At 41.4% G+C, this 25,535-nt stretch overlaps 1 protein-coding gene and 1 long non-coding RNA gene across 2 annotated transcripts in view; one reads left to right on the top strand and one right to left on the bottom strand.

Annotated features, from left to right (window-relative positions):
- CRYL1 (crystallin lambda 1) overlaps positions 1–6,777 on the top strand; it is a 34,874-nt gene extending 28,097 nt beyond the window's left edge. Inside the window, exons 6-8 of the mRNA XM_033146297.1 lie at positions 1,557–1,662; positions 3,982–4,088; positions 6,006–6,777. Of these exons, the coding sequence (XP_033002188.1) occupies positions 1,557–1,662; positions 3,982–4,088; positions 6,006–6,134 (342 nt within the window). The 3' untranslated portion in view covers positions 6,135–6,777. The remainder of the gene's footprint in view (positions 1–1,556; positions 1,663–3,981; positions 4,089–6,005) is intronic.
- Positions 1–25,535, bottom strand: part of LOC117045333 — a 48,490-nt gene that overhangs the window by 10,427 nt on the left and 12,528 nt on the right. The gene's annotated exons all lie outside the window — the stretch shown is intronic.

Raw genomic sequence — 25,535 nt, 5'->3', positions numbered from 1 at the left:
ACAGTGTTCTCGAAGCTACCAACATGAGTCTGACCAAACTAGGGGAGGCAGTGGAAGACAGGAGTGCCTGGCGTGCTCTGGTCCATGGGGTCACGAAGAGTCAGACACGACTAAACAGCAACAACAACAACATGCACAGATGATAGCCAGCTCTATCTCTCCCTCTCACTCTAATCCCATATCTCCAGCTGCTTTACTCATATATTTCTGTGCAGATGCTTTGTTACCATGTCAAGTTTAAATTAAACTGTTTACTGTATCTAAGTCTGAACTTCTTCCATCCCAAGCCTTCCCCTCTCTCTGTACACTTTGCTTATCCTTTTATAGTGTTAACATTAAGCCTGTTGAACAGGCATATAGCCTAATTTCAATTTTTACTCATCTCCTTGGTTCCCCATGTTCAGCCTATGCCCAAGTCATGTTGCTTCACAACATTCTAAAGATATGGCTCTTCCTTTTCATCCCTTTCGCAAAAAACTGCTCCATGTCCTGGTTATCTCTCACCTGAACTACAGGAGTTTTTTCCTGTGGTTTTCCATTGTCTCACCTTGGTCTCTGGTACTCTTCCGCCCAAATCATCAAACTTTCTCATTAGACTGATCATGAGTTAAAAAAAAGGTAAAGGACCCCTGACAGTTAAGTCCAGTCGCGAACGACTCGGGGGTTGCGGGGCTCATCTCACTTTACTGGCCGAGGGAGCCGATATTTGTTCACAGACAGTTTTTCCGGGTCATGTGGCCAGCATGACTAAGCCGCTTCTGGCGAAACTGGAGCAGCACACGGAAACGCAGTTTACCTTCCCGCCGAACTGGTACCTATTTATCTACTTGCACTTTGACGTGCTTTCAAACTGCTAGGTTGGCAGGAGCTGGGACCGAGCAATGGGAGCTCACCCCATCACAGGGATTCGAACCGCCGACCTTCCGATCAGCAAGCCCTAGGCTCAGTGGTTTAGACCACAGCGTAACTCGTGTCCCGATCATGAGTTGCCTACCCTTAAATCCAAAAATTGACTTCCTCGCCATTCCTTGCCCTTACTTTCAAAACTTTGCATGACCTTGTTCTTCTATCCCAATACATGACCTTTACTTCTCCAGCTCAGCCCACCACTATCCAAGATTCTCTTGCTTCTTCCAAAGACTCTTCGCTCTCTACCAAATATACTTGGATTTACCTCTCAGAAAACCTGTGTGATGCTTCCGTTCTTAGTTTTTAGATGTTTTAATTGTTGGCTAGGGCTGATAAAGTTGTACTGGAAGGCCACTGCTTCCACACCACTGCCATAAAAGAGACAAAGCATACTGATACTATATGATAAATAATGATACAGTAATAATATTACAGGAAGGTAACTCTGTAGCTAACAGTAGAGAATATAGTATGTGGTGTAATACATGTCTATAATATATATGGTTCATTTAAGAATAGTAACAGATTTGTTACATTAAAAAAACAACTTCTGTTTTCAATATATTCTCCATCCCTGGGGTTAAAGATTAAGCAAATAAGTAGAATTTGTGAAGTTCTTCAACATTCATAATGTTCTTGCCATGCAGGACGGAGTAATATCTTCTGATGATCTGGACCTTGTAATGTCCGATGGCTTGGGAATGCGGTATGCTTTTATTGGACCTCTGGAAACCATGCATCTGAATGCAGAAGGTATGCTATTTGTTCCACTAAAATTTGATGGTGTTTCCTGCTTGGCAAGGGGTTGGACTGGATGGCCCTTGTGGTCTCTTCCAACTCTATGATTCTATAAACATGGGAGTTTCCAAGGCAAATGTTTCATGATATGGAGTTGTCGTGAATATCGGTTTAACAGGTCAGATCTAAGACCTAAATCCTGTTCTTTAATCTTCACTATCGGGATGTTCCAGGCCATTTGTAAAAGCTGTTCCAAACATCACCATGATGAATGATAAGAATTGGCAGCATGAGGTACTTCATTAAAGAGGAGCATCGGGTTTAGATAAAGGATTACTGCTTTGGCATGTAGCTTTATCCCCAATTCAGGCCTGGTAAAAATTGTTTTTTACATGCAGCTTGTGGGTGACTAATCTTACAATTCAGAGTGTCATCACATAGAAGCACCCTAAGGCCTACACAATATCTGATCCACCAAAACAATAATAGAAGAGTTTGGATTTGATATCCTGCTTTATCACTACCTGAAGGAGTCTCAAAGCAGCTAACATTCTCCTTTCCCTTCATTCCCCACAACAAACACTCTGTGAGGTGAGTGGGGCTGAGAGACTTCAAGGAAGTGTGACTAGCCCAAGGACACCCAGCAGCTGCATGTGGAGGAGTGGAGATGCGAACCCGGTTCCCCAGATTATGAGTCTACCTCTCTTAACCACTACACCACACTGGCTCTCAATAATAAACTTCCAGCTTTGTATTGTGATGTGCATGGAGCTTTACTCACATGCTCTCTCTCTCTCTCTCTCTCTCTCTCTCACACACACACACACACACACACACACTTTTGCATTTCTAGGTAGAAAGCAAAAACAAAGTTAATTGAGCCTGTGGTGAGCTGTGTCTGGTCTGGTCTGATCTATCAAAAATTGTGCCAGACTGTAAATTGTGCCAGACTGTTCTAGTCCATTTGGTACATTTCATGTGCTAAACATCTCCAGCTGCAGATCCAGGAACAAAAAGACAAGAGTTACTTCACTGACTTGACTGAGAAAAGAAAATTAATTCCAATCCCTTAGACTTGTGAACATTTGCTGGGTCCGACTTATTCTCAACCTTTGGGGATACTACACAAATGGAACTTGTTGGGTTGTTCCATTTGTTCTGGAAAGGAGAACATGAATTATTTTGGAAGGATCAGAATTCATCTAAACATGCCTTTTATAAAGCAGGCATTACATTTTTTGTCTCCTAGAACTGCATAGATGAATGGCAAAAAAAATCAAACCCATAAACCTCTAGACTATCCAAATGGACTTCACTGTGGGGAAAATGAATGCCTTTAGGTGCTCCTCCCAAGGATGTTACTTATGGCTGCTATCCTGTCTGCACTACTGGGGCTTGCTTCTGAGTAGGGTCGTAAGAGTCTTTGCTCTGCAATGACAATCCTTCATAGATGGGAAGGGAACTGACTGTAGGGCACTGTGCCAGTAGCCTTGTGATTAGAGAACAAATGCCAACAGCAAGTCAGTGAGAACACAGAGAGAGGGAGAAACATGAGAACTGAATGCTGACAGACAGAAAGGAAGCCCGTAACATTTTTTAACAAGAGAAGTACTATAAGGATATCTAATTGACTTAATATGATAATGGTGAATGCTGATTTTGGGTCCAGTGAGTTCTTATACCAGAGCTGGGCATTTTAAAATTTTGGCATAGCAGCACTTAAAAAGAGAAAGAAACACTATCAGATCCTTTTAGTGAAAAAACCTGCCAGCAATACAGTGCTTCTAGAGACATTTTCTCATTTACCTATCACAGTATTATCTTAACACAAAGTACCTCCTGTGTGTGTGCCTAATCTTTTGAGGTTCCACATTATGTGGTAACATTATATGCTTGTTTTCAAGCTTTCTGAATTACTTTAAGCTTATAAAAAAATATCACCTGCAAAACAAGTAGGGGAAACTGTATTGGATACTATGCTTCAGGCAGCTCCCCCATCATAATCTCTGTATATATCTGTAGTATTAATGACAGAAGGATTATTTCATAGCTAATGCTTCCAAGTGAATCGCTCAAGAGATGGAGTAAATATCAATGGGTGATATCCATTAATATAATCAGAGCAGATCAATTGGTTTCAGTGGATCTATGTGAAGTAACAACCACCAGCTACTTCAGACATCTTGTAAATATTTTCTTTTTGTCTACATGATTTGTACTTCTCAAGTTTGAAATTCTTCTCAGGTCTGAAATTCTGTTGGTTTTATGGTTCTTTGTATATGTATAATTCTCTATTTAGGAAAGACCAACAAGAGATCTCCAATTGTATTTCAGGAATGCTGAACTATTGTGACAGATACCGTGAAGGTATGATACGTGTCTTGAAAACCTTTGGGCCAATACCGGATTTTGCAGGGGAAACAGAACAGAAAATCAATCAGGTACATGTGCAAATTGGAGTAACATGACATCCATCAAACTTATAGCCTGCATTTAATATCTTAGTTGTTTTTAGGAAACAGCTCTTACCCACTTTTGGTACAATTAACACATCAGTTGGCTTTTGTTTGGAAGTTTAATGAATAATGAATTCCGATACTGTATAAATTAATAGATGTTGAGATCAGCAGAGTCAACCTGGGCCCAGTTTGCATGAAATGCAGGCATATGACTCAATGAGCAATTGCTCATGGCCTGCTACCACTTTGGGTGGCATTTCTGCAGTGTAGCATACAGAATGAATTGTGCATACGCACTACTTTTACCTGTTGTACGTCATACATCATTACATTAACCACATGCAAAATAAGAAGGCAATATGGCTGTCACTAAAGGCAATGACATTTTGATCTAAAAAAAAGGGGGTGGAGGAACCACTATACATGCCCAAAGGACCCTAACTCTGTATTTTCATCAGAGGTAAATTGAAATGCTCAACTTTGGAATATTTGGGTCACCTCATTAATTCAACAAACTGGTTGTCATTATCTGGAGCACTCTTGCACGTTGGGCAAAAATGCTTCCATGATACAAAGCTGAACCTCTTCTTGCTAGTCATTTCATTCTTTCCACTCTAGGACGATTTAACATTCTCCATTTAGTTCCTTTAATGTATAATCTTCCCAGAACAGCCTGTCTCATTCTTCTTATCTTACTGGCACCAGTGTCTCTCTTAACTTTCAAGGCCCATTCTTGTCTTTATGCTTCACAAAAGCAGAGGCTTAAGTATTTCACCTTACGTAAGTTACCTCTCTAAGGAGACACTCAAAATGACATCTAAACAGACAAATTGCTTTACAATGTCTATGAGGAGACAAAAGGAGGTCAAATGCCCAGCATGTACTTAAGTCTCAAGGACCAAGGACCAAGGACCAGGAATCTTTTATGCTGCTTAAAAATGCAATGGCATGACAAACAAATGGTAAACAGATAAGGACATTGGCAGGATTATTGTAATAACCTGCAGTTTCATAAAAGCATACAATTAAAGCAGATGAATAAAAGAATAAGTTAAAATATGCAGGAAATGATAAAAATAAATATAAGGAACCGCAGAAAGAGGAGGAAGGAAGTCAACTTTAGAAATGTTTAAATGACTGCAAAACTATTGAAATGTATATACAGTCATACCTCTGGTTGCATTCGCTGCGGGTTGTGTTCGGCACAGGATACGAACGCGCTGAACCCGGAAGTACTGGAACGGGTTACTTCCGGGTTTTGGCGCACCGCATGCACAGAAGCACAAAACCACGCTTTGTGCATGCGCAGAAGCACCGAATCGCACTGCGCACATGCGCAGACGCGACACTTCAGGTTATGATCTGTTCATGTTACGAACGGGGCTCCGGAATGGATCCCATTCGCAACCAGAGGTACCACTGTAACTGAAAACCATAAATAAAAAATCACAATGGCATTGTTGAGGACCAGATGAGAATAAACAGGATAAACCATGGCTGCATCCCACTTTGAAACAAATAGGCCCTCGTCACTGCAGACCTAGCAACCCTATAAGCAGAGTACATGGTTGTTTCTTACACTGTCCGATGTTTATTTTAAAAAAATACTTTGAAATTAGTCTACACATTATGATTCCTGTGCAAACTTCTTTCTCTAGGACTAACGTTAACGTGATATCTCCAAAACTGTAGCCCTAACTGGATGGATGGGAGATACCTGGATTCACCAATTGTTGTGCTATAAACTGGTTAAATGGAAAGGACCTTTGCTTCCACAACAAATTGAAATTGCTTTGCACCTTTTTAGGTGGAAGGATACAATGCAACATTTTGTTACAGGTCTTACTTGTAGTTCTCCTATTTGTGACTTGTATATTTTTTTTAACCTTTTCTTACCAGGCAATGTGTGAAAAGACCCCAGCTGACCCTGAACACCTAAATGCCAGAAGACACTGGCGAGATGAATGTCTTGCACGCCTGGCTAAACTGAAAAAGGAAATTGAATCCGACGATATGCATAATCTTTAAACCAAAGGGGCAGTCATCATTGGATTGGTATTTGAATGGGCACATGCATCTCTTCTGCAAACAGATGTTAAAAGCATGGAAGACTCAGTTGCAAATGCCAGAGTTGGTCAGTCCCCATAACTGTAGTCAAGTTAATTAAGGCTGGAATTTTTTTAAATCTAAAGCTACAATCCTAAACCCTTGGGGCAGATGCATGAATTTCAGTGGGACTGCATATTTGATGCAAGACTTCCTTCATTTTAAGTAACATCATGTATTACAGAAATTACTAATTATTATGTAATTTTAGTAATTTTACTCTGGGGTGGCTTCTTATCAGCACTCCCTTAAATATTAATAGTACAGAACACTGTTGGTATTCATTTAAAATGATGCTTGTTATAATCATACATTGTGGTTAATTTAGTCCAAGATGTGTTTGAGCTTGCATTTTGGGGAATATAAGATTAGGCTGAGACAAAAATAATGACTGGTTGGTCCTTTGGGCTGCATTCTGCTCTGTTGAGTACTAGCCATCACACCCTGATTTATGATCAATTGAGATTATAAGCAAATTTATTTGGAGACAAGTCTGTTTCATTAATGTTAAAGGGCCTTTAATATTATGAACTTTGCATCATAGACATTGGTATGGTGTCTATGATGGCAATAAATCTACACAGGAACATATAATATTGACTGGAAGATGATGTCGTTTTTAACCTGGTTCTGTTGACTGTTCTTCCAATTGCAACGTGACTTTAGGGATTAAAAAAGCTTTTCCTAAAATCAAGTAAACAAATGCAGTTTACAATGCCATAGGTTATATTACTTGTTCCAGATGTGTTGTCTGAAGCCTTGAGTACTAAATTCAGGACCCATATGATGTTGATAGCTTGGTAGCTAAACAGTTTTCTCAACAGGGTTCTATACAGCTCATTAATAAGAGAAGCTCATTCAAAAATAAGCCTTTGGGCTGCTGTGTTTACTATCTTACCTGAATCAGTTCATTCTATTTAGTTCAGTTCTCTACAGTGATTCCAGTTTCAAATACCATTGCAGGCACATTTCTTGTACTAGTCTGTGTAGAAGCTATACAGCTATGTGTTGGTTATTGAACCAATCAAGAAAGCTTCCTCATATCAAATCAGATCATTGGTCCATCTAGTATTGTCCACACTGAGTGGCATTGGCTTTCTAGGAATTCAAACAGGAGTCTTATCTACCTGGAGATACCAAGGGTTGGATCTGGAGTCATTTGGATGCAAAGCATGTCTCTCCGCTATGAAGGCTGAACCAACAAATGCCTCAGCCACAGATTACTGTACTATATTCAATATACACACAAAAAAAATTAGAAAAGCATTTTTAAAATCAGTTTTTCCCTTTTTAGTCTTATGAAGTAGAAGAATTCTTATTGGCAACAATTTATATCAGATTTAAAATATTTCTGTAGATAAACTGATGACCTTGTTTTCATCATTGCTAACCAACTAACTGCCTTGCCTTTTTGTGAGATTGAAAGCCTCAGGCCATGGGACAAATATCAATATTTTATATACCACACGGAATGATCCAGTAACTTTGGCAGATGCCTTCACAGGTGGGAAGTGTAGTTGATAACTCCTAGGGTCCTCTTGTAGCATAACTTATACACATGGGGCAAGCTGCTCAGTTTTCCTCCATGTCTTAACTAGGGCTGGGTGTTATATCAGTATATCATCCAAAACCAGTTTGAAGTCCATATTGTGATACTGGCTTTATAATTTTTGACCAGGTAATATATAGTGAATCATGATGTGTGTGTGCATGCGCACACATACTATGCAAAAATCATGGTGCAGGAAAAAGTGTGAAGCCAACAAATGCCTCTACATAGCTCCATCCTTATTTCAGACATTGTGATATATTACAGTGTTGAAAATCAGGTATCGCCTAGCCCTAGTCTTAATGTGAAGTTATAAGAGAATTATAGATACAGAAGAAACTTCAGCAGGAGAGACTCTGCTCAGAGGAGTTCCTCGTCCTCCGTTTTAATGGCAGGTGCTGGGCACAGGGTTTTCTCAGCTGGAATTCCCTCCTTTGGGAGACTACCCTAGCTTCTTCTAGACTGTAGACCTGTAAAGACCATATTGTTTAGTTGAGTTTCAGCTTGGATTAATTATCACAGCCCTGTATAATCGTTTTATATTTGGTTACTGGTGATGTTTTTCTGCTGCCATTTTACGATGATGACTTTTCAATTGTTTCTGTTAATGATTGCATGGTGTTCTGGGCTATTTTGTTGACGGGGATGAGCTATACTGACTGATTGGTTCCATTATGGTAATAGCTACATGATGTTCAAAACCTCATTAGCAAATTTAACAGCAAGAGAACTTGTTTTCTTTATTTAAACCACACCGTGGTGGAATTATAATACTACTTCTAAATAATTGCCATAACATTAATTTCATTTTATTAAATATGAGTGTGGCCTTTAAAAAGTAATTTTGTTCTAACTTGCTTCTGTTCTGAAATATTGACGCTCTCTTAACACTGGTAAATATCTTCACTTTGCTTGTCAATAAACATATGTAATGAAATCTCTGTTATGTTTGTGAGCTATTTTTATGCCAATATTAAATTTGAGCTTGAGATAAGCTAGGGTAGATTCAGATAATGCATCATCCCACTGTGAAGTTTACTTTTGAAGTTACCACATGCTGTTACAGTATCTGTACAGGTCTGAACAGGGCTTCATTGAATGATAGTTACTGACGCCAATGTAGCTAGCTTGGAAGGGAAAGTTTTTGCAGCTGGTGGTAAATGTATTTTAGTCTATAACACTGTGGATCCCTGCAGAGAATTCAATTCTTTATATACTTCATCTTGTGCTTATCATAAAAAGGCAAAAGTGGCTGTCTAATTCCAACTCCACACTATGGTTTTAATGCAGTTTGGAAATTTTGCTGTTAATGTTCATTTTCATTTTGTGTAAATAATTTTGAAATTATGCTTATAATAATATTTTTTTATTTATATCCTGCCCATATTGCTAGGTTTCCCCAACTGCTCTGGGCTGCTTCCAACAAAATATTAAAAATACAAAAAAGCATCAAACATTAGAAACTTCCCTAATCAGGGCTGCCTTCAGCTGTTTCCTCAATGTTATATAATTACTCATCTCCTTGACATCTGATGGGAGGGCGTTCCGCAGGGCAGGCACCACTACCGAGAAGGCCCTCTGTCTAGTTCCCTGTGACCTCACTTTTCACAGTGAGGGAACCGCCAGAAGGCCCTTGGAGCTGGAGCTGGACCTGTGTCCGGGTTGAACGATGGGGGTGGAGACATTCCTTCAGGTATGCTGGGCTGAGACTTTAAAGGTCAGCACCAACACTTTTAATTGTGCTTAGAAATGTACTGTAAGTCTTTCAGAACCGGTGTTATGTGGTCTCGGCGGCCGCTCCCAGTCACCAGTCTAGCTGCCGCATTCTGGATTAGTTGTAGTTTCCAGGTCACCTTCAAAGGTAGCCCCTCGTAGAGTGCTTGAGAAAAAGTGGTATGCAAGAATGGACAATTTGGTTTAACCAGTACATGAATTATTATTTACATATTAAAATTTATATTCTACCTGTTCCTAAGATTAAGCTTGGACAAGATTCTCTTTAACTCAGTGGTAGAACCCCTGTGTTAAGAAGTTACCATAATTATAATTAATAGAAGTTACCGGTAAAAGGTGGCTGTCCTGGAATTCTGAGGAATATTTTAATTTTAGCTGTAGTGGCTTTGATTTATGCTGCTAAAAATTGCTATTCTCAGGAGTAAATGTATATTCATTGAGATTATTGAGGATGTAGCCGCAGTCTTCTGCTAATGTGGCAGACCCACTTAGTGTTCTACTAAATCATGTTGCAAATTACCATGAGTGGAACTAAATTGTATCAGAGAAGGAGCAAAGCAGTTGAAGAGCAATTCAATTATTATTTGGACATTAATTACGCGAAGCATCCCTATAAGTAGATGAAAGTTAGTGCTTTGTATTGGAGCTAGCCAGATTAACTGAAAACCTGTTATATGACATCCAACAGATGAGTCTGGCTTCTGGTGGGCTTTCATGTAATCCCTTGTGGGTGCAGCATCTGATAGTGGGGGATAAGTGCTGCATTCATAGGTGATTTCCATTACTGCTTCATCTTTCCCTCATTAAGCAGAGCCCTGGGAGGAGAAGCCTGGTTTACTGCTGCTCCATCTCTTTGAGAAGAAGGTGAAGTTGTGCCTTGAGACCTCCTCCCTGGGGCTGAGGTGCATGAGAAAATATCATCTATGAGGTAGGACTTCACTGCTCTGAAAGTGAATTGGTATATATAGCTTTTTTTCAAGGGAGACTTCTAAACCTTTATACTATTGACTTAGAATTGTGGAGTTGGAAGGAACCACAAGGGTCTTAAATTGTTGAGTTGAATTGGGCTGATGTGCTTCATGCAAGAGAGCCAATTTTTAAAGTCATAATGTGGAATGTGATGCATTGTGCTAAACGGTATAAGGAAGCCACAACAAATGTTTCCCTTTTGAAACCTAGCAGTATCCATATGGATTTCTATGTATGTGGAGAATTTACATATTTAGTCCTACAGGATTTTGGTTTGAACCTCACAATGTTTCCAGCTGAAGTACTTGACGGTACATCTGTTGAGGCACTGGGGTTAGGAAAATGTGCTATGGGAGGCACTGGTGATGTGTTTTGACCACATCAGTTCTACTAGTCCAAAGTTTGTAGGCACACATTGATTTTCACCAGGGATTTGTATTTACAATGTACCGGTAATTGTAAATGAATTATGCTTCCCTCAGAGGTTTATACAAGCAGTCATCTAAGATTACAGCAACACAGACTATCCTGGTTGTCATAATTCATTATTCTCTATCTGAAATGAAAGGGTATATAATTATAATCTCCTTTGATAATTAGGTATTTTTGCATCACAAATTTGCAACACATTCTAGAGGTATAGCTATGTAAATCCCCTTGCATCAAAAAATCACCACCACTACAGCTTTGGGGCAGCTTAAAGACAAGTTTGCAAAGAGATTTTCTTGAAAGAATGTATTTTTCAAATGACTTTAGTGATTGTTTAAAATGCCTATGGTAGGCCTATTCTACGAGCCGTTCTTGAAACTTTATCAATAACTTTTTAATAATGCTTTTTTTGTATATAAATTGCTTTATATATTACTTTACCAATTTCATAATACTTTGCCAATTTATTTCATTTTCAAAGTTTCTACATCACCTTTCACTGACTTCAACTCAAAACACAGCAACAATAATTTAAAATCATGAAAACTGATTGCAAGAAAACGGCAAACTAGCACAAATATAACATAATTAACAACAGAAGACCCAATGTAACAAAATAGTCTTGGCCTGCTCGCGGAATGCCACGTGTGAATATTTGGATATAAAATAAATTGATTCAGCTAGATGGGAGCAGGAGTGTGGGGGGGAGACCTGGTCAGTATCTCCAAAGCAGGCTTACTGGCTGCTCTTGAATGTGGTGATAAACTTTATTGTTCCAGGAATGAGGCTAGATAAGCCTTGGGGTCATGTGATTTCGCTCCCTTCTGCTCCTCTAGTGTGGCTGTACAGAAATTGGAAGCTTTTATTTCCATTTTGATTAACCACAGTTTAGGGTTACATTTGAACACTGAACCGTTTAATTCTAACTATGGTTAATTGAAACAAGCAGCTTTATAAACCAAGGTTCGATGTTACATTGTTTCAGTATACCATAGATGGTTTGAATTTGGGCAAATAGACAAACTATTTGCTCCCCGATGCCCTTTGGATATGGCATCTTGTCTTATGAGCATTGCCAACAATGATTAAGTAGACTGCTTTGACAATTTGGGATGTGCAACCTGCATGTTAGTTGTCTTCTCTAAAGGTGCTAATTAATTCTTTTGCTAGGTATTTTTATAGCTAGGTTTTTAATCCTTGGTTCTTTAATAATTGGTTAAGTGTTTTTTAAAGGATACTGTTATTTTATGTGTATTATCCATTTACCTGTATGGCTTGTGCAAAAGGTGGTAGTGTATATAAATTATCTAAATACGGTAAATGAATAAGCTTTCCCATTGAAATCAGTAGGACTGTGGCCAATAGTGCAATCCTAATCATGTCTACTCAGCATTTTCCCATGTAAATGCAAAAGTTTCACATTGATTTCAGTGAAACCCAAGTTCAAATAACATGGTGTGAATCTAACCCAGTGGTTCTACCTTATCATACCCTCACCAGTCAATGATGTACAGAATATAGAGGCCTAACTTCTGCTTCTAAATAAATTGGCCTATTGTTCAGAGAGGCTGATATTCTACAAAATGATGCACCTTTGCACATATTACACCAGCTAGTATTCCCCCCCCCTACAATTTCCATGTAGGGGCTTTTCAAACATATGGAACTGTGGAAAAGTACCATTATGCAACTATTCATTCTGGAAAAGGTTCAGGTATAATGCTTGGAATGCAGTTCATGGGACTGTGTCAATACAATTGTATACCGTAATTAGTTAAACTACCACCACAGTCTTTTTCCTTTGAATTATTTGTTTCCTTTTAAAATGGTAACAGATGTGCCTAGCTTTCCTACTTATTCCTAATACAAAAATTTAAAATAATATATCAATCAAAGAAATCCCAAAATATCCATCAGCCTAAGTGCAAGAGAAACAACAAAGCACCTTAAAGGCTAACAAAGGTTTTCATGCATAGACTCTGCTTAATCAAATGCATGAAGTCTATGATAGTGGAATGGAGAGGTCAAAGAGAAGAGATATGCAAAAAGAACAGGCGGTGATAATTACATAACAGCAAAATGGCTAGACTGAGAATTCCTAAGTGGTGATAACCAGGAGTGGCTGTTGAGATGGGTGCTGCTGTGGAGCTGCACTTTTGACAGTGCTGTCACTGCCACTCACCTGGATATGAAAGGGGCGCAGGTGGTACTGTGGTCTAAACCACTGAGCCTCTTGGGCTTGCCAATCGGAAGGTTGGCGGTTCGAATCCCCATGACAGGGTGAGCTCCTGTTGCTCTGTCCTAGTTCCTACCTACCCAGCAGTTTCGAAAGCATGCCATCTATGAAAGTAGATAAATAGGTACTGCTGCGGCGGGAAGGTAAATGGCGTTTCCATGCATTCTGATTTCTGTCATGGTGTCCCGTTTAGTCATGCTGGCCACATGACCCAGAAAGCTGTCTGTGGACAAACACCGGCTCCCGAGATGAGCGGCACAACCCCATAGGCGCCTTTGACTGGACTTAACCCTCCAGGGGTCCTTTACCTTTTACCTTTTTATTCACTTGGATGGTGCAGAAATTAGGTAGGGTGGCAGCAGTTTGCTAAAAAAAATTGCACCCACAGAGCCCTGCCCTTGTCAACACCCAGCCCCATTCCCACATCATCCAGGTAAGCAGCAGCAATGCCATTGTCAGAATGGCAGCCGAGAGACACCCACTCCACTGTGCCAGCCATGGATTATAGTAGCACAAATATCCTGGTATTGGTACATGGGATTAGAAATCTGTAATCCCTCCGCACCCCATGATAAACAGGGCTTCTCTGGTCTGTCAGGAAGACAGAAGAGGAAGTGACCCCTGCTCCTGAACAAAGACTCCTCTGTAGTAATTCAGTGGTTGCACACTGGAGTCTCTTTTGGAGATTCCTTTGACAGTTATATCCTTGCATGTTGACATGTACTCATAATGGTTTCTGACTACTACTGTTTCTGGTGTCAAGATTTGTAGCCGTTTGTTCTTCTGTGTAGAGAGGACCAACCCACTGGTTCTTTGTAGAATGCAGAAGGGCATCTCTGGTAGATGATATCATGTATCATATTGGAATGAGCAGGTGAATAAGCCCATGATGCCATCCACAATATCATTAGGTCCTGTCATAGTGTTGCTTGAGTAGGTATCTGGATATGCTGCAGGGTTTGGTCCCTGCGCTGGTTTCTTTGGTTTCACTGCAGTTACTGGTAAGTGTAATTTTTAGGTTGGTGGGCTGTCTACTCTCCTACTAGTTTGCTGTCAAGCAAGGTGAATAAAAATCTGGAAGAAGCAGATGTAGAAAAGGCAGTAATAAAACCAACAGCTCAGTCCTCTACCTGTCTAGTCCCAATGAGTTCAGTAGGTCTTACTCCTGTGTCAGTGTACGATTGCAACCCAGGACTTTTTTGTGTGTCTCAAATCTTGCTCAGCATGCCCTCTTTGTAAGGACCAAGTTACAAGACTAGTTTCTAAGGAAGTTCAGTGGGGTGAACGAGGGCAAACTTGGGTTGCAATGCTGCCTCTTTTGAGGATAGGCAGAGAGAGGTATATACATTCCTCCAATGACGGCCACCCAGTATGCTGAGCCAGCAACATGAAACACTGAGAAGAGATAGTGGACTCAGCTATACAGCTGCAAATAAAGCGTTTTAAATGTGTTTGTAAAGTGCAATAAACAAATGTGAAACTAGATGGAGACAGTGAGCTATGCAAAATTCAATGTATTTTTCAAAACAATTTAAAAAAAAAGCATTTTCACAGCGTTTTTTCATAAGTGTATAGATTCCACCGGTGACTCACTGTTACACTTGCCTCTTGAAGCAGTGTGCACATTATTTGCCTTCTGCTGTCCTTGCAGGGTAGCCCTATAATGCACCTAACCTTTGCTCAACAAACACTCCATATCTTTATACTAGGATTATGGTAATTATTGTCAGGAAAATCTCAAAGAGAACTATAATATTCCCACACTCTCCTCATGGGTCCTATATACAGTGGTACCTCAGGTTACAAACACTTCGGATTACAGACTCCACTAACCCGGAAGTAGTACCTCGGTTTAAGAACTTTACCTCAGGATGGGAACAGAAATCGTGAGCTGGCAGTGCACCGGCAGTGGGAGGCCCCATTACCTAAAGTGGTACCTCAGGTTAAGAACGGTTTCAGGTTAAGAACAGACCTCTGGAATGAATTAAGTTCGTAACCAGAGGTACCACTGTATGTGACATCATTAAAATAGTACACAGCACTGGCATTTTACAACATCTATAGATCAAGAGTATTGACTGGAAATCAAGTAACAAAATTAAGTAATGAAAACAAACAGCAGAATAGTAACAAGGGAAACATTCCATTAGCTGTGTTAGTCTGATGCAGCAAAACTATCATGAGGATCTTGTGGCAATTTAAAGTGCAAAGTATTACAGCTGCTTGGGGGTGCTCCTGGACACGCTGCTAACTGGGAGGCTCAGCTATGGCTGTGGCCAGGATTGCCTTGCGTCAGCTGCAACCCTACCTTGAGACAGTGGATCTCACCAGTTATCAATGCATTAGGTAAAGGTAAAGGGACCCCTGACCATTAGGTCCAGTCGTGTCCGACTCTGGGGTTGCGGCACTCATCTCGCATTACTGGCTGAGGGAGCCGGCGTACAGCTTCCAGGTCATGTGGCCAGCATGAGTAAGCCACTTCTGGTGAACCAGAGCAGCACTCGAAAACGCTGTTTACCTTCCCGCTGGAGCGGTAACTATTTATCTACTTGCACTTTAACGTGCTTTCGAACTGCTAGGTGGGCAGGAGCTGGGACTGAGCAATGGGAGCTCACCCCATCACAGGGATTTGAACAGCCGACCTTCTGATCAGCAAGCCCTAGGCTCTGTGATTTAAGCCACAGTGCCACCCGCATCCCATGCATTAGTGACACCCAAACTATGGGATGGGTTTGCATGGGTAGGAGAGGATACATTAATTGTAATTTATGCCTCCAGGTGCCCACATGTGTGGGTTGAATAGTTTCAAAATAGGCGCATTGTATTCTTCTTATAAAAAAGCACACCTAGACATTCTGTTATTCCGTCCATAATCTAGGTTTAAGGTAACATTTAGCTCCTGGCTTTTATATCTCAGTTTCTAACACTGATTTCCAGTATAACCAGTTTTAGGCAACAAGCAATTTTAAAATATCATTTCTCTTCTTAGATAATACAAGTAGAGCTATATACTGTTCATAAAGCAGAAAGCTTAAGATTTGAAATGGCAAGTTGTTATTTGTTACAGTATTGTATATGCTGACAACCCTAAACTTGGGAGCAAGCCCCATTGAATTAAATAGGACTTGTTTCTGTGTAAAAATGGTAAGGCTTGCACCTGGTCTTTGTGGTCTGGTGTACCAACACAAATAACTAATTAAAGTGAACTACATGGATTTAAATGGTTATGTCTCACTGACTTTATTACGACAAATTTATTATTAATAACCGAGATCTTTTGATGTGTGAAAACAGTTTTAATATCTTTTCTCTTGATTACTCCTGAGAAAGAGGCCACTATTATTCCCATTTTACAGATGGAGATCTGAAATTGAGAAATAACAATTTATCCAAGGCTTACTGCTGAGTCCATAACTAAGAAGAGGTTTTTTTTTTATGTGACCTTGAATAGCTTCAGATGTATGACATGCAGAGGTGGTGACAGGAAATACAAGTGACTCATGTTTCATATTCCTCATTCTTTGAAATACGTGATGTGAAAATCAAAACATCTGAGATGGATAATTTCTCTCTCCCTCTCTAGATTGAGATCTTGATAATATGACTACAGATTTAGATATTACAAAGAAAAACATGGATCAGAAAGTAAGAGAATGAAACTTGTGATTCCTGTCTTTTAGAACAGAATCATAGAATTGTTGTTGTTGTTTAGTTGTTTAGTTGTGTCTGACTCTTCATGACCCCATGGACAAGAGCATGCCAGGCACTCCTGTCTTCCACTGCCTCCCGCAGTTTGGTCAAACTCATGTTGGTAGCTTCGAGAACACTGTCCAACCATCTCATCCTCAGTCTTTCCCCTTCTTGTGCCCTCAATCTTTCCCAACATCAGGGTCTTTTCCAGGTAGTCTTCTCTTCTCATGAGGTGGCCAAAGTATTGGAGCCTCAGCTTCAGGATCTGTCCTTCCAGTGAGCACTCAGGGCTGATTTCCTTCAGAATGGATAGGTTTCATCTTCTTGCAGTCCATGGGACTCTCAAGTGTCTCCTCCAGCACCATAATTCAAAAGCATCAATTCTTCGGCGATCAGCCTTCTTTATGGTCCAGCTCTCACTTCCATACATCACTACTGGGAAAACCATAGCTTTAACTATACGGACCTTTGTCGGCAAGGTGATGTCTCTGCTTCTTAAGATACTATCTAAGTTTGCCATTGCTTTTCTCCCAAGAAGCAGGTGTCTTTTAATTTCGTGACTGCTGTCACCATCTGCGGTGATCATGGAACCCAAGAGAGTAAAATCTCTCACTGCCTCCATTTCTTCCCCTTCTATTTGCCAGGAGGTGATAGGACCAGTGGCCATTATCTTAGTTATTTGGATGTTGAGCTTCAGACCATATTTTGTGCTCTCCTCTTTCACCCTCATTAAAAGGTTCTTTAATTCCTCCTCACTTTCTGCTATCAAGGTTGTGTCATCAGCATATCTGAGGTTGTTGAGATCCAGCGCCGAGGGCCTTCTGTCAGTTCCCTCACTGCGAGAAGCAAAACTACAGGGAACCAGGCAGAGGGCCTTCTCGGTAGTGGCGCCCGCCCTGTGGAACACCCTCCCATCAAAAGTCAAGGGAATAAACAACTACCTGACATTCAGAAAATACCAGAAGGCAGCCCTGTTTAGGGAAGTTTTTAAACTGTGACATTTTAAATGTATTTTAATATTTGATGGAAGCCGCCCAGAGTGGCTGGGGAGACCCAGCCAGATGGGCGGGGTACAAATAAATTATTATTATTATTATTATTATTATTATTATTATTATTATTATTATTATTATTATTTATTATTTCTTCTGGCAATCTTAATTCCGGCTTGGGATTCATCCAGCCCAGCCTTTCGCATGATGAATTCTGCATATAAGTTAAATAAGCAGGGAGACAATATACAGCCTTGTATTCCTTTCCCAATTTTGGACCAATCAGTTACAGTGGTGCCTCGCAAGACGAAATTAATTCGTTCCGCAAGACTCTTCGTCTTGCGGAAATTTCGTCTTGCGAGGCACCTTTTCCCATAGGAACGCATTAAAATTTAATTAATGCGTTCCTATGGGAAAAAAAGTCCGGGGGCCCCTCCCGACCGGCACCGGAGCCAAGCCAAGCCGCGTTTTAAGACTGCAGTGAGCGAACAGCAGCGCTGCTGTTCACTCGCTTCAGTCTTAAAACACGGCGCCGCGGCTCCGGGAGGGAGGGAGGGGGCCGTGGCATCATGCCCGACATCGGGCATGATGCCACGGCCCCCTCCCGACCGGCACCGGAGCTCCGCGGTGCTGTGTTTCAAGACTGCAGCGATCGCTGCAGTCTTAAAACGCAGCTCCGCGGCTCCGGGAGGGAGGGAGGGGGCCATGGGATGATGCCCGACATCGGGCATGATGCCACGGCCCCCTCCCAACCGGCACCGGAGCTCCGCGGTGCTGCGTTTTAAGACTGCAGCGATCGTTGCAGTCTTAAAACGCAGCTCCGCGGCTCCGGGAGGGAGGGAGGGGGCCATGGGATGATGCCCGACATCGGGCATGATGCCACGGCCCCCTCCCAACCGGCACCGGAGCTCCGCGGTGCTGCGTTTTAAGACTGCAGCGATCGTTGCAGTCTTAAAACGCAGCTCCGCGGCTCCGGGAGGGAGGGAGGGGGCCGTGGCATCATGCCCGACATCGGGCATGATGCCACGGCCCCCTCCCGACCGGCACCGGAGCTCCGCGCCGCCGAGTTTTAAGACTGCAACGATCGTTGCAGTCTTAAAACGCAGCGGCGGGGCTCCGGGAAGGAGGGAGAGGGCCGTGGGATGATGCCCGACATTGGGCACGATCCCACGGCCCCCTCCCTCCCGGCACCGGAGCTCCGCGGTGCTGCGTTTTAAGACTGCCGCGATCGTTGCAGTCTTAAAACGCAGCTCCGCGGCTCCGGGAGGGAGGGAGGGGGCCGTGGCATCATGCCCGACATCGGGCATGATGCCACGGCCCCCTCCCAACCGGCACCGGAGCTCCGCGGTGCTGCGTTTTAAGACTGCAGCGATCGTTGCAGTCTTAAAACGCAGCTCCGCGGCTCCGGGAGGGAGGGAGGGGGCCGTGGCATCATGCCCGACATCGGGCATGATGCCACGGCCCCCTCCCGACCGGCACCGGAGCTCCGCGGTGCTGCGTTTTAAGACTGCAGCGATCGCTGCAGTCTTAAAACGCAGCTCCGCGGCTCCGGGAGGGAGGGAGGGGGCCGTGGCATCATGCCCGACATCGGGCATGATGCCACGGCCCCCTCCCGACCGGCACCGGAGCTCCGCGCCGCCGAGTTTTAAGACTGCAACGATCGTTGCAGTCTTAAAACGCAGCGGCGGGGCTCCGGGAAGGAGGGAGAGGGCCGTGGGATGATGCCCGACATTGGGCACGATCCCACGGCCCCCTCCCTCCCGGCACCGGAGCTCCGCGGTGCTGCGTTTTAAGACTGCAGCGATCGCTGCAGTCTTAAAACGCAGCTCCGCGGCTCCCGACCGGCAGCGGAGCTTACCTTTTCGCTGCGGTCGGGAGGGATGTTGTCCGCGTCTGCCCTTTTGGATCGACTGCGCATGCACAGTCGATCCAAAATGGCGGACGCGGACATCACCCCTCCCGACCAGAGCGAAAAGGTAAGCCAGCTTACAGTGGTACCTCGCCAGACGAATTCGTCTTGCGAAAAACAGGCATAGACGAATTCGTCTTGCGAGTCAACTAAAAACTCGCAAAACCCTTTCGTTTTGCGAGTTTTTCGTCTAGCGAGGCATTCGTCTTGCGGGGTACCACTGTATTCCATATCCAGTTCTAACTGTAGCTTCTTGTCCCACATAGAGATTTCTCAGGAGACAGATGAGGTGATCAGGCACTCCCATTTCTTTAAGAACTTGCCATAGTTTGCTGGAGCAGGAACTGGCAAGCCATTCCAGTATCCCTGCCAAGAAAACTCCATGGACAAAGACAACAGGCATAGAATTGTAGATTCCTACAAATGCAGAAATATTTTGCCCAACGTAGGCTCAAACCCACAACCCTGAGATTAAGAGTCTCATGATCTTACCAACTGAGCTATTCCAGCTCCCAGATGTTCTCAACTTTTACAGCCAATCTATAGCTTCCAGAGCAAATAATAGAATTCTGTTCACTGAACAACACCTTTAATTTAACTTGACTGACAAGCAAGTTCTGTGTGTCTTAGTGGATATATGACACAAAATCAAAATTGTGCTGATATAGTAACTCCTATCCAGTGCTATTTTTCTAGAAAAACTCGTGCCAGAACTTACCATGAACACCTCCCTTGTTCTCTTATAATGGCAATGAGAGGTGCTGGAACTGAGTTCTGGCAAGTTCCTGCTTTAAAACCTGAGTTATGACTTCTTATGGACCAAATCTACACTTCTTCTTTTTTAATACTGGTACTTCAAATCTAAAAGGGAAATTCTGCCACCGTTCCCTACTTATTATAATATAGCAGCTACTAAATACATCACCAGGAGTCTTCTGGGATTTGGCAAGAAACAAATACCTCTCTTCCTCCTTTGACATAGTGATGTCAAGCTTCTCCCAGCCTACTCCCTGAGAGTTCTGCTCTAATATTTTAAGCCCAATGACAATGACTACACAACAAGCCAGAACAGAACTTCAGTAATTTAACCAAAATAAGCATTTATTACAGGAACATAATTGCAAGGACATTAAAAACCAGATAACGAAGCAGATACAGTGGTGCCCTGGTTTACAACCATAATCCGTTACGGAGTGTTTGTAAACCAAAACAGGTTGTAACCCAAGGCGCGCTTTCACCAATGGGGCCTCCCCCCCCCAAAGAATTGGTTGTAATCCAAAAAAGGGGGGTTGTAATAAAAAAAGGGACACGCACTTTCGGGTTTTACATGGTTGTAATCCAAAACGGTTGTAATCCAAAGTGGTTGCAAACCAAGGTACCACTGTAATTTATATCTGGCTAAGTATTATTATATGCAGTATGTTAATATAAAGACAGGATTATAAATCCTATTAATTTTTACCAGTTCTGAGTATTTTCCAAATGTAATATTTAAATTCAAAAGCCAGTAAGTTAAAATTCATATTCTAGAATTGGCAAGCATGACTGAATGGGATATAATTTTTATTTATTTCTGTTTTGTAAATCACTTCCTATGAACAATCTTAAAGCAACTTAACAATAAAATAGCAACAGTAAAATGCATGTAAATAGATTTCATTTTTATAAAAGCAATTAAAACTACTTTAAATCCAATGCAGACGCAGACTAGGAAAAAATCCCTGCGAAATAACTGTGTTAAATAACTTATTTGATTTCATTAATAAAACAACTGGATTTCAGATTCCAATACTTTATTTGTGCAATAATTATTGAGAAGAACTATAATATTTTTAAGGTTTGCCTTAGCTTGATAAGAATAAATATGGTACATTGAAATGATGGTCAGTATTTCCAGCTAAATGGTGTTTCTGCGCACTGCTTTGGTGTTGGTGTTCCGTTGCACCAGAAGCAGATTAGTCATGCTGGCCACATGACCCGGAAAAACTGTCTGCAGAGCAGACAAATGCTGGCTCCCTCGGCCTGTAAAGCGAGATGAGCACCGCAACCCTAGAGTCATTCGCGACTGGACTTAACCGTCCCTTTATTTCCAGTCAATGATTTGATGTCTGAGTTTGTGGGGCTATACATACAAAACTGGTCCTTTCTTGGTCTGTTTTGTTTGTTTATTTGTTTATTATTATTATTATTATTATTATTATTATTATTATTATTATTTTGTTGTTGTTGTTCAGTCGTGTCCGACTCTTCGTGACCCCATGGACCAGAGCATGCCAGGCACCCCTATCCTCCACTGCCTCCCGCAGTTTGGCCAAACTCATGCCAGTCGCTTTGAAAACATTGTCCAACCATCTCATCCTCTGTTGTCCCCTTCTCCTTGTGCTCTCCATCTTTCCCAACATCAGGGTCTTTTCTAGGGAGTCTTCTCTTCTCATGAGGTGGCCAAAGTACTGGAGCCTCAACTTCAAGATCTGCCCTTCCAGTGAGCACTCAGGGCTGATTTCTTTAAGGATGGATAAGTTTGATCTTTCTGCAGTCCATGGGACTCTCAAGAGTCTCCTCCAGCACCATAATTCAAAAGCATCAATTCTTCGGCGATCAGTCTTCTTTATTTATTACCTTACTTTATTTACTTTATAAAGTGCAAAACAATTCAACTCCTGGAGGTGAACAATAGCTCTCACTTCTGAATTTCCTTGCTCAAGAACTACATCCTGTCCACATGTTTGTTCTGTTCTCAATTTAAAGCCTTCTCTGGCACCATAGTTTTTGGAACATAAAAAGCTGCCTCATACAGAGTAAGACTATTAGTCCATATAACTTAGTATTGTCTTCACTGACTCACAGAGTTCCCCAGAGTTTGTCACAAAATCATAGAATTCTAAGAGTTGGAATACTAACTGGACAGGTTGGTCTGCGAATTAAAGTTCCCACTTGAAGGATCAGGGAGCTCTTTCATTCAAAGAAATGCAAGATCCATCCATTTCCCTGGCAACTTCTTCCTGGGTGGATGAAGTGTGGGAAAGGGAGGAGCAGGAAAGAAAAACCTGCAAACCCAAGATCCACTCTCAATCCTCCCTTAATTTGTATAGAATCTGGGGGAGGGATATTTTATTTGAACAGGTCCATCAGTGTGGGCGAGGAATCATTACATGACTAGGACAAAGCAGTTACAAGAAAGGAGATTCCGGCTAAACATCAGGAAAAGCTGTTTGACAATGGAGCTCCCTCGGGAGGTGGTGGACTCTCCTTCCTTGGAGGGTCTTAGTTGAGATTTATTCATTTCAAAGGGTTGGACTAGATGACCCTTGGGACCCCGTCCAACTCTACAATGCTATGATTCTAAGAAATTAAAGTCAATGAGACTTAACTCCAGTAGGAATGGGGGAGAAATTTGGTTCAGTTACCTAAATAGTACTTCCTATAACAATACAGTATGTGAACTGAAATGGAACTATCTTCAAAACCTTCACTAAAAATTTTGCAGTGCATTTCAACAAAAAAGTATACAAAATGGGAAAGTGTGCATACAAATACATATATTAGTGAAAAATAAATATCATTTTTCTTATTTATTTTTCTTATTTGGAGAACATGCATATCTCAACTATATTTTCTTGTCAATATGCATAATACTCAACCAGTTTCAGGGAATGTGACTCTCTCAACTGAATTTTGAACATTCAGTGGCCGTAAGACAGATAAAATGACGTAGTTAATCCTTGTTTGAATTACATAAATATAATTCATAGTTTAAAGTAGAAAGAGTGAGGTAAGATTGTGGGTCAATTTGGCAGGTGAACAGTACTCAGAATATCTTTAAAGGTAAAGGTAAAAGTAAAGGGACCCCTGACCGTTAGGTCCAGTCATGGACGACTCTGGGGTTGTGGCGCTCATCACGCTTTATTGGCCAAGGGAGCCAGCATACAGCTTCTGGGTCATGTGGCCAGCATGACTAAGCCGCTTCTGGTGAACCAGAACAGCACACAGAAACTCCGTTTACCTTCCTGCCGGAGTGGTACCTATTTATCTACTTGCCCTTTGATGTGCTTTTGAATACTAGGTTGGCAGGAGCAGGGACCAAGCAACAGGAGCTCACCCTGTCGCAGGGATTCAAACCGCTGACCTTCTGATTGGCAAGCCCTAGGCTCTGTGATTTAGACCACAGCACCACCCGCGTCCCTCAGAATATCTTTACATGCTCATAATTAATGACAGCAGTAGTAGAGGCAGTAGGAAACTAAACTATTATCTTTTCAGTCAGCAGATGGCACACTACATAAAACAGAGGTGCATAATTAACAGATATAGAGGTTGAACTCTTCTTTGAAAATTAAGCAGCTGTTTCGTATTCACAACTTCCTCCTTTGCTGTGGTAAGAAGCACTGATTGAGAGACAAATGCCTACACATTGGAGCTCTGTTAAGAATCTGAAGCTCTTTAAAGAGACTGAAAAAGTAACCTTCAGTATACTGTGTAGTTTATAGCTTTGTAGAGCCTTTGCAGCCTTTCCCCCTCAATGGCTTGATAGCATACTAAAGCCAACTAATCTGACAGTATGTTTCTTAAAAGTTTTGTGTCTTTATATATATATTTACTAAGGAGGATACATAATCTTCAACAGCAATTAGGAGATTAGTCATAAAAAGCTAAACAGCACTTCTACTGGCTCCTTAACAACTGCTCCAAAAGAGTTTACATTATCATTACAATTCTTAAGCCACAGCTTTACTGAAAGCATATTCTGAGCTTCACACTAAACTTCTAAGTCCCTCAAGGAAGCATGTGAAACATTCAGAATCTATCCCAACTCCATTACACAGAATTAAAGCCATGAGGATTATGCAAGGTGTTGACATCTCAGAAATATCCCCCACCCAGGTTGCCAAACTTCTGCTCTGCTCAGTAATGCACCCATCTCCCCTTCCCTTACGACTATCAGATAGATGATAGAACTTATTTTCATAGGCCAGTCATTCATGTAAGAAAGAACTGAAGAGAGTGCCATTGTTAGATTTCTGGTCATTTAGCATGTCTTGTGCTTGGATGTCTTTCATGGAAAGAATGCTATATCTTTCTTCACTTCTGAGTCCAGACTCTTTCAGATGTGATGAGTATAAATGCTTACTTGCTGAGTCTGCATACATAGGGAAGCTATAGCCGGCTGCTGCTTTCTGCTACCTGTATATGCAACAAAATAGTTGCAGCTTGTTGTTAATTTCCAATACTGAAGTGACATCCATGTAGGCTATTGAATCATAAGGATTCTATAGACTTTATAATCTTTGCTGTATAGAGAGATTATATGTCACACATAACGAACATGATCCAAGCAAAGCTAGTAAACATTTGTGTACCACTAAATAATTTTAAAAACTTTTTTGACTGGGTTGTCTGCACCATAATTTTATTATACAATATTTTCATTCAGTATAATTTTCATGCTTCCCAAGACGAATGAACTATTAATACTAAATATACTTTTATTCCAGATATTTGCTGCTGTGGCTTATGTTTGTCTACAGTAAGTGGTACACCATATGAAGTATACAGAACAAAGCAGCTACTTATAGCAACAGCTGCAAAAATATTAACAGTCATATTGACTGGAAGATATTTTATTTATACTTAAAATGATCTGTGTGGGTGTAGGTTTACGACCTGTCATGTGTAGAAACATAGTTTCTAGCAGTGATATAATCTTCAATTTTAATTGACTAGGTGGAAAACTATAATGGTATTTGAAACTTTTTCTTAATCATCCTTTTGGTTTGAAATTTTCCTTATTTATTCTTCTGTTGTTGTGTATCTTTTA

Source organism: Lacerta agilis, chromosome 4 (genome assembly GCF_009819535.1).
Source record: "Lacerta agilis isolate rLacAgi1 chromosome 4, rLacAgi1.pri, whole genome shotgun sequence".
NCBI classification, from domain to species: domain Eukaryota; kingdom Metazoa; phylum Chordata; class Lepidosauria; order Squamata; family Lacertidae; genus Lacerta; species Lacerta agilis.
The sequence above is the reverse complement of the archived record's forward strand: the minus strand, read 5'-3'. Positions and strand labels throughout refer to the sequence as shown.